The sequence below is a fragment of the Sorghum bicolor genome, chromosome 4 (assembly GCF_000003195.3).
Source record: "Sorghum bicolor cultivar BTx623 chromosome 4, Sorghum_bicolor_NCBIv3, whole genome shotgun sequence".
Classification (NCBI taxonomy): domain Eukaryota; kingdom Viridiplantae; phylum Streptophyta; class Magnoliopsida; order Poales; family Poaceae; genus Sorghum; species Sorghum bicolor.
In genome coordinates, this window is record NC_012873.2 from 63,048,595 (window position 1) to 63,063,256 (window position 14,662).

General features: G+C 47.4%; 4 protein-coding genes across 4 annotated transcripts; 1 reads left to right on the forward strand and 3 right to left on the reverse strand.

Annotated features, from left to right (window-relative positions):
- LOC8073930 (subtilisin-like protease SBT1.8) lies at positions 945 to 3,640 on the reverse strand. Its single transcript, XM_021458951.1, has one exon. It carries the CDS (start codon positions 3,566 to 3,568, stop codon positions 1,196 to 1,198), a length of 2,373 nt encoding a protein of 790 aa, XP_021314626.1. The 5' UTR covers positions 3,569 to 3,640; the 3' UTR covers positions 945 to 1,195.
- On the reverse strand, positions 4,254 to 5,311 carry LOC110434358 (subtilisin-like protease SBT1.2). The gene has a single exon (XM_021458236.1). The coding sequence runs from the start codon at positions 5,276 to 5,278 to the stop codon at positions 4,541 to 4,543; it is 738 nt and encodes a 245-aa protein (XP_021313911.1). The 5' UTR covers positions 5,279 to 5,311; the 3' UTR covers positions 4,254 to 4,540.
- On the forward strand, positions 6,524 to 7,266 carry LOC8073931. Its single transcript, XM_021460300.1, has one exon. It carries the CDS (start codon positions 6,636 to 6,638, stop codon positions 6,924 to 6,926), a length of 291 nt encoding a protein of 96 aa, XP_021315975.1. The 5' UTR covers positions 6,524 to 6,635; the 3' UTR covers positions 6,927 to 7,266.
- LOC8076063 lies at positions 7,864 to 12,736 on the reverse strand. Its single transcript, XM_021460411.1, has 9 exons — positions 12,419 to 12,736; positions 10,714 to 11,984; positions 10,481 to 10,599; positions 10,263 to 10,387; positions 9,959 to 10,058; positions 9,771 to 9,848; positions 8,862 to 8,945; positions 8,605 to 8,690; positions 7,864 to 8,489 (listed from the first exon to the last, which is right to left on the reverse strand). The coding sequence occupies exons 2-9, from the start codon at positions 11,912 to 11,914 to the stop codon at positions 8,366 to 8,368; spliced, it is 1,917 nt and encodes a 638-aa protein (XP_021316086.1). The 5' UTR covers positions 11,915 to 11,984; positions 12,419 to 12,736; the 3' UTR covers positions 7,864 to 8,365.

A 14,662-nucleotide genomic window follows, 5' to 3' on the forward strand; every position in this document is an offset into this window, starting at 1 on the left:
TGTTTCACGGCAAATCTAGTATACTATTAGTACGATAAATAAAAATTAGTATCTTATATAAATTTAGTTAAACTTGACATATTAAACCCTAATTCTTTCTTAGAATTATATTCTTTTTTGAATAGAAGGAGTATGTTATACCTTAAGGCTTGTTTGGCTGCACACTGATCCACCCCAATCCATATGGGTTCGGAGGTATTGGGATGGATAATTAATTAAATTTTCCACCTTAATACCTTACAATCCATGTGGGTTGTGGTGGAATTGTTTGCAACCAAATAAGCCCTTAGAGCATTTTCAACTGTTTGGCAAAATTCGTTTTCCAATTCTTGTTGTTTGTCAACTTCTAAAATAATATAGAAAGAATTTTTTTTATCTCCAACAGTCTAACAAATTTTGTTTCTAAAAACTCAAAAACTCGCTAACGAAGAGTCCCGCTAAGTGAACGAAGAAACCCGCTAAGTAACAAAGAGCCCCCTGCTAAGCATGAGGAGGAAGACCGATGCCAAGCACGGAACCCACGCGTATATTTGTGCGCTAGATAGAGAGATATGACAAATTGGAAAAGATAGGGAATTGGGATACAAAACTGTTAGAGTGAGAGAGTTTTTTTTATCATTTTGCTAAAAAATTGTGAATGCTATTAGAGATGCTCGGTTGTTTCTTGTCTCATCCATGGATGTTTTGGCCCCACCCACGGCCCACATGTAAATGGAGCATATATAGAGAAAACGCGGAGGACCCCATGATGCAAATTACTGAATGACCATAGGGGGGAACAGACTAGAATTGGTAGAATAGTTAAAGCCTAGTTAATAATTAGTTGTTATATTAGTTGGGCGTTCTAGATGATTTTGCCGACTATAGAACAAACTATAGATGCGCCGTCTCGACGAGCTTCTTCTCCAGAGATTTTCTTTCTTTTTTGGTTTTCGCCACGACTGACCTGTAAAAGTCGGCTGTATATGGTTAGGTTTCCTGCTCCACACACTGCAAATTCGATCCTATATATCTCAACTGGTCCGTGCGATCCTCGTACGATCCGGTCGTACTTCGCTGAGCGACCGAGGGTCAACAAACAGTTGAAGACAAAGCCATGGGACGGTCACGGTGCAATAGCTGAAGGAAGCTGATATTACATCATCATTGTATGCAATCAACCTCTGTGTTCTGCTGGTCTTAGATCAGGAACTCATCAATGTCTAAGATGAGCTGTGGTGGAGTTATCCTTGACGAACTTCTTGAACGACACGAGGATCGGGGAGCGCACCACGTTCTTGGGCGACACCCACGCGAGCTGCCCCTCGGCGATCCCCTCCTGGATACTTGTGTCCGTAGACCTGATGGTGACCGTGAACCTCTTCGCCTCGTTCACCTTCCTGAACACGAGCATCTCCGGATCCACCGTCACCGACACCGTGCTCGGCACCTCCACCTTGGACACGTACACGGAGACGGCGCGCCCGACGTTGGTCACGACGCGCGTGACATTGACGACGTAGGGCTCCTGGTCCAGGAACGCCGTGATGGACGGGTAGTTGAGGTCCTTCTGCTCCACCACGGCCATCTGCGCGCACGCCACCGGCGGCAGCGGGTGGATGATGGAGTTGATCTCGTGGTCCGAGTACCTGAGCCCACACAGGTAGGGGATGTAGTCCAGCGCCGTCAGGTTGTACACCAGCCCCGGGTTCATGGCCTTCATGGGGTCGACGAACCCGGCGCCCAGCGTCAGCAGGCTGGCAGGGGACCCGTCATGGGCCGCTATCGGCTTCCCGCTGCGGTCCTTGGGGTCGGCCGTCGTTATGATGGCCGATTTGATCGCCGCCGGCGTCCATGTCGGGTGTGCTTTCTTCAGCACCGCGGCGACCCCGCTGAGGTGCGGCGTGGCCATGGACGTGCCGGACAGGACGTCGAACTTGGCCGCCAGTGGATTGGGTGGTGTCATGAGCCCCGCCGGCTTGGGCACGCCGGCGATGATGTTCACTCCAGGGCCCGTGATGTCGGGCTTGAGGATCCCCTGGTTTTGCTTGCTTGGCCCCCGCGACGAGAACGCCGCCACCACGGGGGAGTCGCGGTTGCCCAGCACGGTTCCTTTGAAGATCAGCTCGCCCGTCGGCATGTCCGTGGAGTTCATGTATGCCCTGATCTTCTGCCCTGTCGAGTAGGTCACCTGCGACGCCGGGAGCGCGTGCGCCTTGGGTTGGATCACCGACCCGAACTCCACGATGGTGATCACAACCATACCGGCCGCGCCGGCTTCGCGTAGGGCGGCGCCCATCTCGAGGGAGGTCAAGTTGCCACCGGCGTCGCAGACGACTATCTTTCCTCCGACGTGCTCCGGCGTAAGCACCTTCTCGTCGGAACATGTGCCGTCGCTGAGGTCTCTTACCAGAGGGCGCGGCAAGCTTAGGAAACCCTGTGGCTGGAACAACGACTCGCCGTCGAGCTCGACTCCGTTGCCAAGCCTTACGGAGGCGACGAACCTCCGGTCAGTTGTCGCCGCCGCCACGGTGAGCAGCCACGGCGCCTCGTTGGCAACCGTGGCCGGGTCCGGGCCCATGTTTCCACCCGCGGCGCTGATGAAGATGCCTTTCATGATGGCGGTGTAGCCCCCGAGCGCGATGGGGTCGTAGGCGAAGTCACCGGCCTCGTCGTCGCCGAGCGAGAGCGAGAGCACGTCGACGCCCTCGTCGACGGCGTCGTCGAGCGCTGCCAGTATGTCGTCGCGGTCGCATCCCTTGTCCTCGAAGCACACCTGGTAGAGCGCGATGTGCGCGCGGGGGGCCATGCCGGCGGCCGTCCCGAGCCCGTTGCCCATGACGTTGGCGCCGGGCACGAACGCGCCGGCCGCCGTGCTCGACGTGTGCGTCCCGTGCGAGCCCGTGCTGACGGGCAGCACCGGGTCGTCGACCCCTTGAAACTTCCACTTGGCCGACTCGTAGAACGACCGCGCGCCGATCAGCTTGTTGTTGCAGACGGAGCTGTTGAAGTCGCACCGGCCCTTCCACTTGGCCGGCGGCGGCGGGACGCCCGTCCCGTCGAACGACGGGTGTCCGGGGCTGATGCCGTCGTCGAGGACGCCGATGATGATCCCTTCGCCCATGTTGCTCTTGTTCCACAGGCCGCCGCGGGAGCCTTTGCCGTTGAGCCCGAGCATCTGCGGCGTGTGGGTGGTCATCAACCTGTACGTCTTCTCTGGTATGGCCTTGACGAACCAGTCCATGCCGGCCATCTCGCGGACCTCGTCGACGGTGAGGCGGGCCGAGAAGCCGTTCACGACGTGGCGGTAGGAGTAGATGAGGCGCGCCATGGCGGCCGGATCCTTGTTGAGCTCCTCCTCGGCCATGTCGCACACGGACGCGAGCAGGGACGCGTGCCAGTCCGAGACGTCCTTGAACATGCTCCGGTCGTACTCGTACGGCGTGCGCACGATGATGAGGTAGTTCTTGTGCAAGCCGTGGTCATTGTGGGCGACGGCGGTGCTCACCAGAAGCAAGGCGAGGAAGAAGACGGCAGCACGGAGGGAGACAAGTGCCGCTATGCGCATTGGATTTGGAGGATCGTCCATTGAAGAACAGACTAAACCAAAGAGAACCGATGATGGGCAGCTACAAGCGAGGAGATTGCTAATTATTATCCTAAAAACGGCATTGTGCCTAACTAATGGGAATGATGGGTAACCTTGTGCCTGCACTGCAGGATGAACAAGCTTAATATAGCATAGGTGAGCAGGATTAAGGTTGCTTGCTTGCACGGCCACAAGCTCAGTTGCATGTGCTTCATTTGAGCTCCAAACGTGGAGGAAATGGAAGAGGCTTCTGCACCTCACATTTCTGCACGGTTGTGTGGAGATGCCAGTCTAAATTCAGTCTTCTCTTCAATCTTGATACGTACCCAACCTACAACGAAGGTTTCAATGCGTCGGCAGGAATCATACAGATCATTCTGGCATTCCGGCATGCAAATGCAGCGGTCACCCTAATAAAAAAAAATCATAAAATACAGTTAATCAGGGCACATGCCTGAAAAAGAAAGACAGATCTCCCTAGCTTTGTGTCACGTTGTTTCTGCATTCTAAATTATAATTCACACTAACATTTTTCCAAGTCAAATTTCTCTAATTTTTATCACATTTATAAAAAAAATCATTAATGTCTACAATTTCTCTATTTATTATTTTTGTGAAATTCGCCTGAACTATATTCTATATATACATCAATGTCTACAACCATCAGATTTCCATCCAACAAATCCAAATCTATTAGCACAAATCACAATAGAGAAATTATATATTTTTTGTATGAAAAGACAAGGACGAAACTGTTCACTGAACTATAGGAGATGTGATATTCTATTTCATGTAAAACGATAGCTATCCGTTGGAACTCAGAAGAAGACTACTCATGTGACTTCCTCACCTATATATCTGATATTCTGATGTACAGTAGCTTGCTTCCTAGGAGTAACAATAACACTGTTTTCAACATGTACAGTCCTCTGATTTTCTAATTGTGATAACTACTTGAACCCTCCATCAGAACTAAGCAGAGATGATGGATATCGGACTACGCACGACATGCTCTTCGGACACCCACGCGAGCTGCGCCCCCAAAATTTCAGACTCCAACGCGCTGCCTGGAGCAGCCCTTTCCATGGTGACGACAAAACTCGCCTTTTGGTTCACCTCGTCGAACTGCAATTCTCCAGGAACCACCGTGATGGAGACCCCGTCCGGTGCACTCACGTCCACCCGGTACACCGACCTGGCCGCTCCGACGTTGGTCACCGTCCGGCTGACCGTCACGGCCGGCCCGTCCACCGTCAGCGCGACCATGATCGATGGGGCGTTGAGATCTTTCGCCTCGGTGTTCTCCATCTCGGCGCAATGAACCGCGGGTGCAGGGTAGATGATGCGGTTCACTTGCTCGTCGGTGTAGCCCAGCCCGCAGAGGTAAGGGATGTACTCTTCCGGCGAGGTGTCGTACACCAGGCCCGGGTCGATGGCTTTGGCCGCGTCGACGAGGCCGGCGCCCATGGCGAAGTAGCTCGCCGGCGTGCCTGTCTCGTCCGTCAGCGACGCGTCGGCCGTGGTCATTATCGCGGACTTGATGGCCGCGGGCGACCAGGTCGGGTGGGCGCTCTTTATCAGCGCCGCCACCCCGCTGAGATGCGGCGCCGCCATGGACGTGCCAGAGAGCGACGCGAAGCTTTGGCCGCGCGCCGACCTTGGCACCGCCCCGAGGATGTCGACGCCGGGACCCACGATGTCCGGCTTCATCACGCCGCCGTTGTTGCGGCTCGGCCCCCGCGAGGAGAATCCCGGGATGGTAGCGGCGGAACGAGGAGCGCCGCCCTGCTGTGACTGTGAGCTTGCGCCGACCGTGAGTATCCACGGCGCGTCGTTTGCGACCGACCCAGGCGTGCGTCCCTTGTTGCCCGCCGCGGCGCAGACGAAGACGCCCCTCACGACAGCCGAGAACGTGGCCGCGACGACGGGGTCCTCGTGGAACCCCAGGCCGTCGTCGTCCCCGAGCGACAGCGAGAGCACGTCGACGCCGTCGGCAAGCGCCGCCTCGACGGCGTGCACGACCGAGCCCCTGGAGCACCCGCGCGCCGCGCCCGCGCACACCTGGTAGAACGCGAGGTGCGCGCGCGGCGCCACGCCGGACACCACCACCACGGGGGCGCCAGCAGGCGCGCCGCCCGCTCGGCGCACGAACGCGCCGGCCGCGACGCTGGACGCGTGCGTCCCGTGCGTGCCCGGCCTCGGCGCCGTGCCGGGTCGACGCAGGTGCCGCGTGAAGTCCCTGGCGCCGATGAGCTTGCTGTTGCACGACGCGACGCCGGCGTGCTTGCACCGGCCCCGCCACCTGGTGGGCGGCGGCGGCATCCCTTCGTCGCCGAACGACGGGTGCCCCGCGTCGATGCCGTCGTCGAGCACCCCGATGATGACGCCTTCGCCCATGTTGCTCGTGCTCCACACCGCTTCGTGCTGGCCGCCTTGCAGCGCGAGGGTGTCGTCGTCGTCGTCGTGCAGCGCGGTTGCCGCGAGCAGCAGCTTGGAGGAGAGCACGAGCAGGAGAGCGATCTTTGAGGAAGCCATTTGAGATGGAGAGTGTGCATTTCACAAGGCCGCTGGAATGGACGTGAAGATTGGTGTGGGGGAGGAAGGAGAAGGAGCAGACATATATACGTGCCGAGGCAGTTCGGTGGCGAACAAGCGTTGCCAGTCCTGGGCTAAAACTGAGCTGGCCAAGCAGTTGAGCTCGTAGGTTGTTCAGTTGAAGAAGTTTGACTGTTTGAGCAGGTAGGTCCAGATCATCTGTAGCCGGTGGAAAGGAAACCCAGTTGAAACTCTCTGCTTCAACGTTCCGTGCGGTTGGCAGTTGCAACTGGACTGGGCCATTTTTGGAAACGGCGTCATCGGACGAACTCGTGCCGTTTCCACAGGCCGTAACCGTGCCTGTCTCTCGGGGAAATGTTTTTCGTGTGTCCAGAAATAGAGGGAGAAGCACCGTCCATTTCACGCTTGTGCTGTTCTGAAGCACCAATGCGCGCGGCGCCACAAATGTTACATCACGAATCGAGATTTTTTTAAAAAAAATGCAATGGCGTAACCGGAAGGAGAGGCAGCGATGGAGGACGCGTGCGGGCGCACGACCGCGGCAGTCACGTCCTGCTGGGGCCGGTTCGGCGTGGCGGTGCTGTGGCGCAGGCTCATCAGGCGCATGAGCTGGCCCCGCCGGCGGTACCGAACGTACGTCCTCGGCGCCGGCGGCCTCAACTACGACCCGCTCAGCTACTCCCAGAACTTCGACGACGACGGCAAAGTCTGCGAGTGCGAGCCCGGCTTCTTGGCCAGGTACGGCGCCCTCGCGCGGCTCGCCGGCTTGCCGGGGCAGGCGGAGCCACCATCGAATCCTTGAGCCGTTTGTGCTTCCAGGCGGAGTTGGCTGAGTTATGGCACATCGCATGCAGCCGCCCCGGCCGGCGCAGCGCAAGTCTCCGGCATGAAGAGGCATGGGGTGATGGGGGCAAGGGGAAGCCCAAGAGCCTCGCAGCCGCCTTCCTTGCATTCGCGCGGACTTCCGGCGGCGGCGAGGATATGGGTTACATGTATAATTTTAACTCAGATCTCAGAGTATGTACACATGTACCTATACCTACACGGCTACTCGAAGTATGTTACCATCATAAGACTAAGGCGACTAAGGCCTTGTTTAGTTTCTTCCCAAAACCCAAAATTTTTATCGAATATTTGAACTATGAAACATTAAATATAAATAAAACAAAAACTAATTACACAATTTATCTGTAATTTACGAAACAAATCTTTTAAACCTAGTTAGTCTATAATTGGATAATATTTGTCACATACAAACAAAAGTGCTACAATGGCCGTTTCAGAACTAAACAAGGCCTAAACTATCGCTTACATATATAGGTTTGTTTGTTCCCCTTGCTAAATTATCACTTTAGCTAAACTTCCAAACATATTAACTAAAAAGAAGCTAAAATAGTTTAATCTCACTAGTCACTTTAAGAGTAATTAAAATAATTTTAGCTGGCTAAGTTTAGCAAGGGAACTAATTAGGCCCTTAGGCTTAGGCTTGCTTCCCAATCCCAAGTTGCTTGTTTGATTAGGGATATTGAAGTTTAACAGGTACTATAGTATTTTTGTTTTATTTGACAATTAATATCCAAACAACTAATTAGGCTTAAAAATTTTATAAATAATCTATATTTAATACTTTATGTATTCGATGTGATAGTCAGTAATGTTTAACAGCCCGACCAAAAAGGGCCAGTCTCAGATTCCCCGGGCCATGCATGCATACACATGTGGATACTGAGCAAACAGGATACAAAACTGGCCATTGTTTCTATATACAAACGAAACTAAAATACAAAACCAGGTTCCCCAAAGCCCGAAGGGAAGTATCAATCACCTTTACCTTTACTGATAATACAAAATTTTCTATGGCCTAGCTCGATCTGAGATTACCCAAAAGATGTACAATATTCTGCAATCCTAATACACAACTTTGTTAACAGCACCCAAAAATTGGATTCTGCGGTAACTTCAACTAAACCCCTCAAAACCAGGCTCCCCGAAGCCCGAAGGGAAGTACCAACCACCTTTACCTTTGCTGATAGTACAAAATTTTCTATCGCCTAGCTCGATCTGAGATTACCGAAAAGATGATGCAATCCTAATGCACAACTTTGTTAACAGCACCCAAAAATTGGATTGTGCGGTAACTTCAACTAAACCCCTCACAGGTCAGACTATCCCAGATCCGCATACCGATGCCAGTTCTGTACTTGCAGTGTTGCTGCACTGCACCATCATCTCATTTCACGATCAAAAGCTCCTCGTGGGAACCTCTTGTTCGGGTTCAGAAAACATTAATGTATTGAGAAACTCATAGGACGTAAAGAATATAGCACCTTGAGACATATACATAGCCAGCCTTGGAATCAAACCCCTGTGAGAAAACATGTCGCTTGATAACTTGCGTACTCACAATAAGGTCTTTTTCAGACAGGAATGAATAATAATTGAAATAACTAGCTTGGTATGCCTCAGGCAAATCTTTGTACCTGTAAAGACCACATAAGCCTTCACGCCGAAAAATTTCTTTTAGTGCATGAACCACCCCATCATACTTGCTAACAGGGTTGAGTGCCTGATTATTAACAGAAAGAAAGCTGAAGCATTAGCTTAGTTAGGAACATTAGTCTGTTGTTGAATGTAAGCTAGTTGTCCGTGATTATAATTCTATTACAAAAAATAGCCAACAATATCCGATAAACATCACAATTAGAAGTCAATGTGGCATATGCAGGTGTCACAGTACCTGTAATTGCACTCGTGTCTTGACAACATCAAATGGCGTTGTACAGAGAGCAGCAGTTGACCCAGCAAAACCTCCACATAAAAGCTGCAATGAACCAAAGGGGTGCAATGTTGGTTTTATCTGTTGTATTTGAGATGCTAGAACAGGTAAATCATCATATAGAGCTGGCGGTTTCTTATTTCTTATTTCTTCTCTTTGAAGCATTGGCTACCAATGCAGGATAGTATTAGAAATGCGCACGTTTTCTACTTCAATTCTAACTAACAAAAACATTTAATGGGTGTATACATGTGCAAGAAATTACAAATGAGAAGGTAAGAGTTAAAAAGGCACAAAGATATTGGTGTATGAATAATGGATGCTAATATCATGCACCTAAAGCATTAAACCGGATAGGGTTACACAGGAAGAACCCAGAAGGTCATCCTTTTCTTTGAACTTGGGCAATCAAGTGACTGATGTAATGTCAAGGTATGGGCTTTGAGTAGCTGCATTGGCTGATACGAATTCTGGATGTGTATGAAAATCACAATGCTTCACCTGAAGTCTGTAGGTAAGGTCAGCAGCATGCAGAAAAATAGAGGAGTGGCATGGTTCTCCTTCCCGCAACTATAAAAGGCGACCCATGTCAGCTGAAGTATGAACCAATGCAGCTACTCAAGCCCATACCTTGGCATTATGCCAGTCACTAGATTGTGCTAGTTCAAAATGCAAGGATGCCCTTCATTTCTGCTTAGCTCTATTTGGTTTTATGCTTCAGGTGCATGAGATTAGCATCAATTATTCAGAAGCAAACATCTTTGTGCTTTTCTTTAACTTATATAACTTTGCATTTGTTATTTCTTATTACACAGGTTTACAGGTGGGCATAAGAATGATGCCTTAACAAGGTAAGGTTCAGAAACTAACCGTTTGGCCAGAATTGAGTTTGGCATCATCAGGTGCTGATTTCAACAGAGACTGCTTCAGACTCTCATAGGCATAAAACTATAAAATTCAAAAAAGGAATCATGTTCTTTAAACACCAGAAACAAATTACCAAATTAAAGAAAAAATTGAATTATTGGACTGGAATGCAAGTACTTCGATTTTGATACCTTTACTATGGAATGTGGGATATTTCTGCAAAGAACAGCACCCCATCCAGTGTATAATGAAGCAATGCCACCCTTTTTGAGGCATCCTACTAAAGCATTCCTGATGGCATGAATCTCTTATTAGAGGATGATGAAAGGATGACATCCTACTGAAGCATTCGTTTTGAAGATATCCTACTCAAGCATTACTCATGACATGAAACTAGTAGATTACTATATTTATGTCTAGAAATGAAGCTTCTAAATACAGCAAATAAACGAATGAACAGCCCAAAAAGAGGCAAGGAAAATTCAAAATGAGTACCAGCAGTTCTGATAATGGGAACCCACTTGCATTTGTTGTTTTATGCATTCACTGGGTGTAAAAACAAAGGATGTTGCAATACTAGAGCAGCCACCAGCAGCACAATGCGCAATTGAATGATATTCCTGTAGAGATGTTAATGTATCAGCATAAAGAAGATTGAATGATATACCATGTAATGACGACAAAAAATTCAGCATAAAACTAACTGAAATTACCTTTGGAAAAACAGGCAGAAGAGCCCCCTTTACTGTTTCATAAGTTAAGGTATAAATAGCAGAAATTGGTGCAGAACAAGCAAGTTTGCTAGCAAGTCCTCCATATAGCCCCATAACACCTTTACTAATCATCAAGCACTAAATTAATATAGAAAATTATAGTTCTCAAAGGGTAACACATAGAAATTGGAAAGAAAATTTAGGTTGTGAAAATTGCTCTCATTGAGCATTACCTCTCTCAACAAGTGTGCGCCTTAGTGTATGGTAGACTGAACTTTGTCCACAACTGTTAGCCTGAATTATCGTTTTCACAGTATCAATTGGATGCAAAGAAACACTGACTGCTGTCCCAGCTAATGCTCCTGACACAGCATGCCTATTTACGGTAACAGCACCATCAAATTGATGCTGAAAAGTTGGTTGGAGCTCTTGTGAACACTTGTCAACAGAAAGCTGCAGACACACATCATCCCTACTAGCACATTCATCTGCATTTGCTGAATTAAGAACAACAGCATCACCCACCAGACAAGACATGTGTTTTGATTCGTCAAGCTGATCATCTGTGCATGCCTCACTGAAAACCTGATTCCCTGGCAATATCCTCACCTCTTTGGCAATTTCCATTTCGTGAACTGGGCAAGCTAAAAAAATAGAATCTTCTTGAAATTTTTCTAGATTGCATTCAGTATTGTGTCGAGAACTTTCACAATCATGTGTACTGCTAGTTTCTTCATTTGAGATAGTAAATAGCTCATTAGGCGTGCTTCTTCTTTGATTCGAATAGCTACTAATGTCTATATTGTTGGAACCAGCACAAATTTCCTCACACATGCTTCTTTTGCTATTCTCAGAAGTCCCAATTTTTTCCATCTTTTCGGTTTGCATAGAGTATATAGTTCCAAATTGCAAATAATCTGCACCTCCAACATTATTTGTGGAATGCATATGCCTCCATGTGAATGATGCACCAACAATGCTATTGAATGGTGTCAGCATTAACATCTTCTTCTTTACCGAAATAAGATCCTCATAAATTTCTTTTGGTGTAGACAAAAAGTTTTGAGATCTCAAACCACTTGAGCTTTCCACACGGCAAGGTGTCAGTATATTTCCTTGTTGATCCCTGCTAAAGCACACAGGATCTTCCCTACTCGAAGTCCCATGAATATCAGATCTTTGAGTTGTGCCAGATGATTCAGGCTGGCCAACAAGATTCCAGATTCCAGTCAATGCAGATACAAACTGGGGAGTGGTCAATCTTCTGTAAGCATATGTTCTGCAAGATTGAGAACTTTGCCTTGATTGATGATTGGCATCTCGCTCCTTAGTAATCAAAGCATCTGGCTCAAATAAATGGTGCTCATCTAATGAAAACCTGTGGTAATTGATTGTTGACTTTGCCGCTTTTGAAGCTCGGCGTGTCGAGTTCATCTTTAACTAGCTTGCAAGGTAGTAAGTATATCAAAAAAAGAGAATGTCCAACCAATCAGCTGCTTGAGATCTGCAGGGAGCAATAATGAACAGAGGGTATTTAGCTCACTGAAGTAGTTCTCTCGAAGCAAAGTCATTTGAGACTTTCAGTGGCTACCAAACGGAGAATATAGCTAGCAAGTAGTTTCTGATAGTAGCACCCTCACCCTAGTAAGACCGAATGTCATGGGCATCAGCAATCTACAAAAACAACCGAGCAAGCAGAAGCAATCCAGTTGCTCGAATAGGATGACAAGCATCTGAAAGCTCAGATAAATAGAGAAAAAAATCACGGAAACTCCGAATCCCCGGTACTCTGCTATTCGGGGCATTTCTCCGAACACACCGTGTGCGTCCCCGAGCGTCTCATCCCCCACATACGCGAGCTAACAATATTACTCGATTCGATACGAGTGGGCACTCGAACGCGTGCGACCATTCGAGTTGGGATCCGAGGGTGCTTACCTCGAGATGACAGCGAGCGAGCTCCTGTCGGTCGCGGGCCACGCTTCACGGGGACGAGGAGGAGGAGAAGGGCCGCGTTCTGCATCTCCTCCGCCTCCGCCTCCCCCCTCCTACTCAAATGGCAGAGAGGTTTATGCCGTCGTGGGAGCCTGGTCTCGCGTCCGCAGCATCTCCATCTCCATGACTCTTCTTGCTCTGCTGTTCTCCAGCTCTTTCGAGGAATCGAGGCCGGCGGCGCAGTCGGTGGGTCAGGGTCTTCGGTTCTTCCCTGCAGGTCCCAGCACGTGCTTGCGGTAACATCGGACGGCTAGGACTGCGCCCTGTTGGCTCGAGAGCCGAATTTGCCAGCTTTTAAGTTGGGTTTTTTTCTCACAGCAAATTAACAAAAAAATACTTTCAGAGATGACTTTTCAGCTAAATAAATATAGTATCTTAAATAATATAGTATACAAATACTATGCAATCCTAAGTTTTCAAATAAAAAACCATAGTATTTTTTTTAAATGCAACCCTTGATGTTGAAACACTCTTTCTCTCCTTTTTCTCTTCTTCTCCATCTCCAACGGTTTTAGAATAACTTTTTTTAAGACAACCAAGCCAAATAGTGACCAAAGAGACGGAGACGGTGGTGATGATGACACCATTTTGAGTGGGCAGAGGGCCAGATCAAGGACGGAGGCGACCATAGCAATAACGATAACACGAAGAGGGGAGAGAAGGAGGTTGCCACGAGTGTGATGTGCGGTGGGCGGTGGGTGGTGGCAACATGTTAGGAGGAGGAGGAAGCTACCAAGAAAAACACAGTAGTTTCATGAGACCCAATTCCATTTTCGCAGTCGTTCATGCGATTCAACCGTGGTGAATGAGAGAACGCGCCTGCATGGACTCAACATTCCCTTTTCGTCCCATTCATTTTTTGTCCTTCTTTTTACTCGTTCTCGAATATATTCCCCCGTGACATGCAGAAATCCATACATGTGCTGTATGCTGATCAGATTCATTCCATGGCAAGACACCTGCACAAACATTTCCTTTTTCTTCCTTTCATTTTTTTTCTTTTTACAATTTTTTATTTTACCATTTTTTACATTTACATATTTATAAGCTATACTACACCGTTATTTTCGTTCATAATTTCATATTTCTGCTAATATGTTATGATGCATCTAAGTGCTTAAATATAACTTATACACTCCAACTTTACATCTAAGTTACTCCTTTTATCCCTAAAAACTTTAACTTCAAATTGTCCTAAGTCAAACGTTTAAAATTTTAGCCAAATTTTTAGAAAAAACGCTAAGATTTATAGTACCAAATTAATATCATTAGATTTATCATAGAATATATTTTCATAGGTTACTCATTTTATGTCATAATTATTGATGCCGTTTTGTATAAAGTTAGTCAAACTTAAAAAAGTTTGACTAGCATAGATTTTAGGAGTTGAAGCTTTCAGGGACAAAGAGAGTATTCATCAAGTCATATATCTAAGTTATATAAACAAGTTATGATAATATAAAATATCAATGTTAACATATACATATGAATTTATTCATCTAACTTATAAGTTATATAAGTAAGTTAGTAAGATAAGTTATCAATGTTGACATGTGTAAAATTTATTCATCTAACTTATAAATTTGTATAAAGAAGTTATTATAATATATAAGTTATCAATGTTGACTTATAATATAAGTTTGTTCATCTAACTTTTACCATATATATAAAAAATGTTTGTGCAGATGTTTTGCCACCACCCAATTCACGCGTAATAAAAAAGGAAGCAAATCAACGGAGCGCGCATGCGTAAAAGGAAGCAAATTATAGTAAGTAAACATACAGGCGTATTAACTCCTAGAATAGCCGTGGGGCTCCTCCAAAGAACCGGTGGCCACGTCTTCCAAAATGATGCTGCCCGTTTGATTTTTCATCTTGTGGTCCATAATAAATTCTAGAGCTGATTCAGTTGAATCTGTTTTGAGTTAATTGGTTCTCTGATTTTCTATGTTTGTGTACATTCGTCTCTTGTCTACTGAGGCCTTGTTTAGTTCCCCAAAAATTTTGCAAAATTTTTCAGATTTCCCGTCACATCGAACCTTTAGACGTATGCATGGAGTATTAAATATAGATAAAAATAAAAACTAATTGCACAGTTTGGTTGAAATTGACGAGACAAATCTTTTGAGCCTAGTTAGTCTATAATTGGACAATATTTGTCAAATACAAACGAAAGTGCTACTATTC

What these genes read in the sequence shown, in the direction of transcription:
- LOC8073930 (XM_021458951.1), bottom strand. Translation starts at nt 3,568, where the DNA reads ATGGACGATCCTCCAAATCCAATGCGCATAGCGGCACTTGTCTCCCTC.
- LOC110434358 (XM_021458236.1), bottom strand. Translation starts at nt 5,278, where the DNA reads ATGAAGCCGGACATCGTGGGTCCCGGCGTCGACATCCTCGGGGCGGTG.
- LOC8073931 (XM_021460300.1), top strand. Translation starts at nt 6,636, where the DNA reads ATGGAGGACGCGTGCGGGCGCACGACCGCGGCAGTCACGTCCTGCTGG.
- LOC8076063 (XM_021460411.1), bottom strand. Translation starts at nt 11,914, where the DNA reads ATGAACTCGACACGCCGAGCTTCAAAAGCGGCAAAGTCAACAATCAAT. An exon ending in TCCCACATTCCATAGTAAAG is followed by an intron (nt 9,849 to 9,958) that starts GTATCAAAATCG and finishes TGAATTTTATAG; the next exon opens with TTTTATGCCTATGAGAGTCT. An exon ending in GGCTTATGTGGTCTTTACAG is followed by an intron (nt 8,490 to 8,604) that starts GTACAAAGATTT and finishes GTTTTCTCACAG; the next exon opens with GGGTTTGATTCCAAGGCTGG.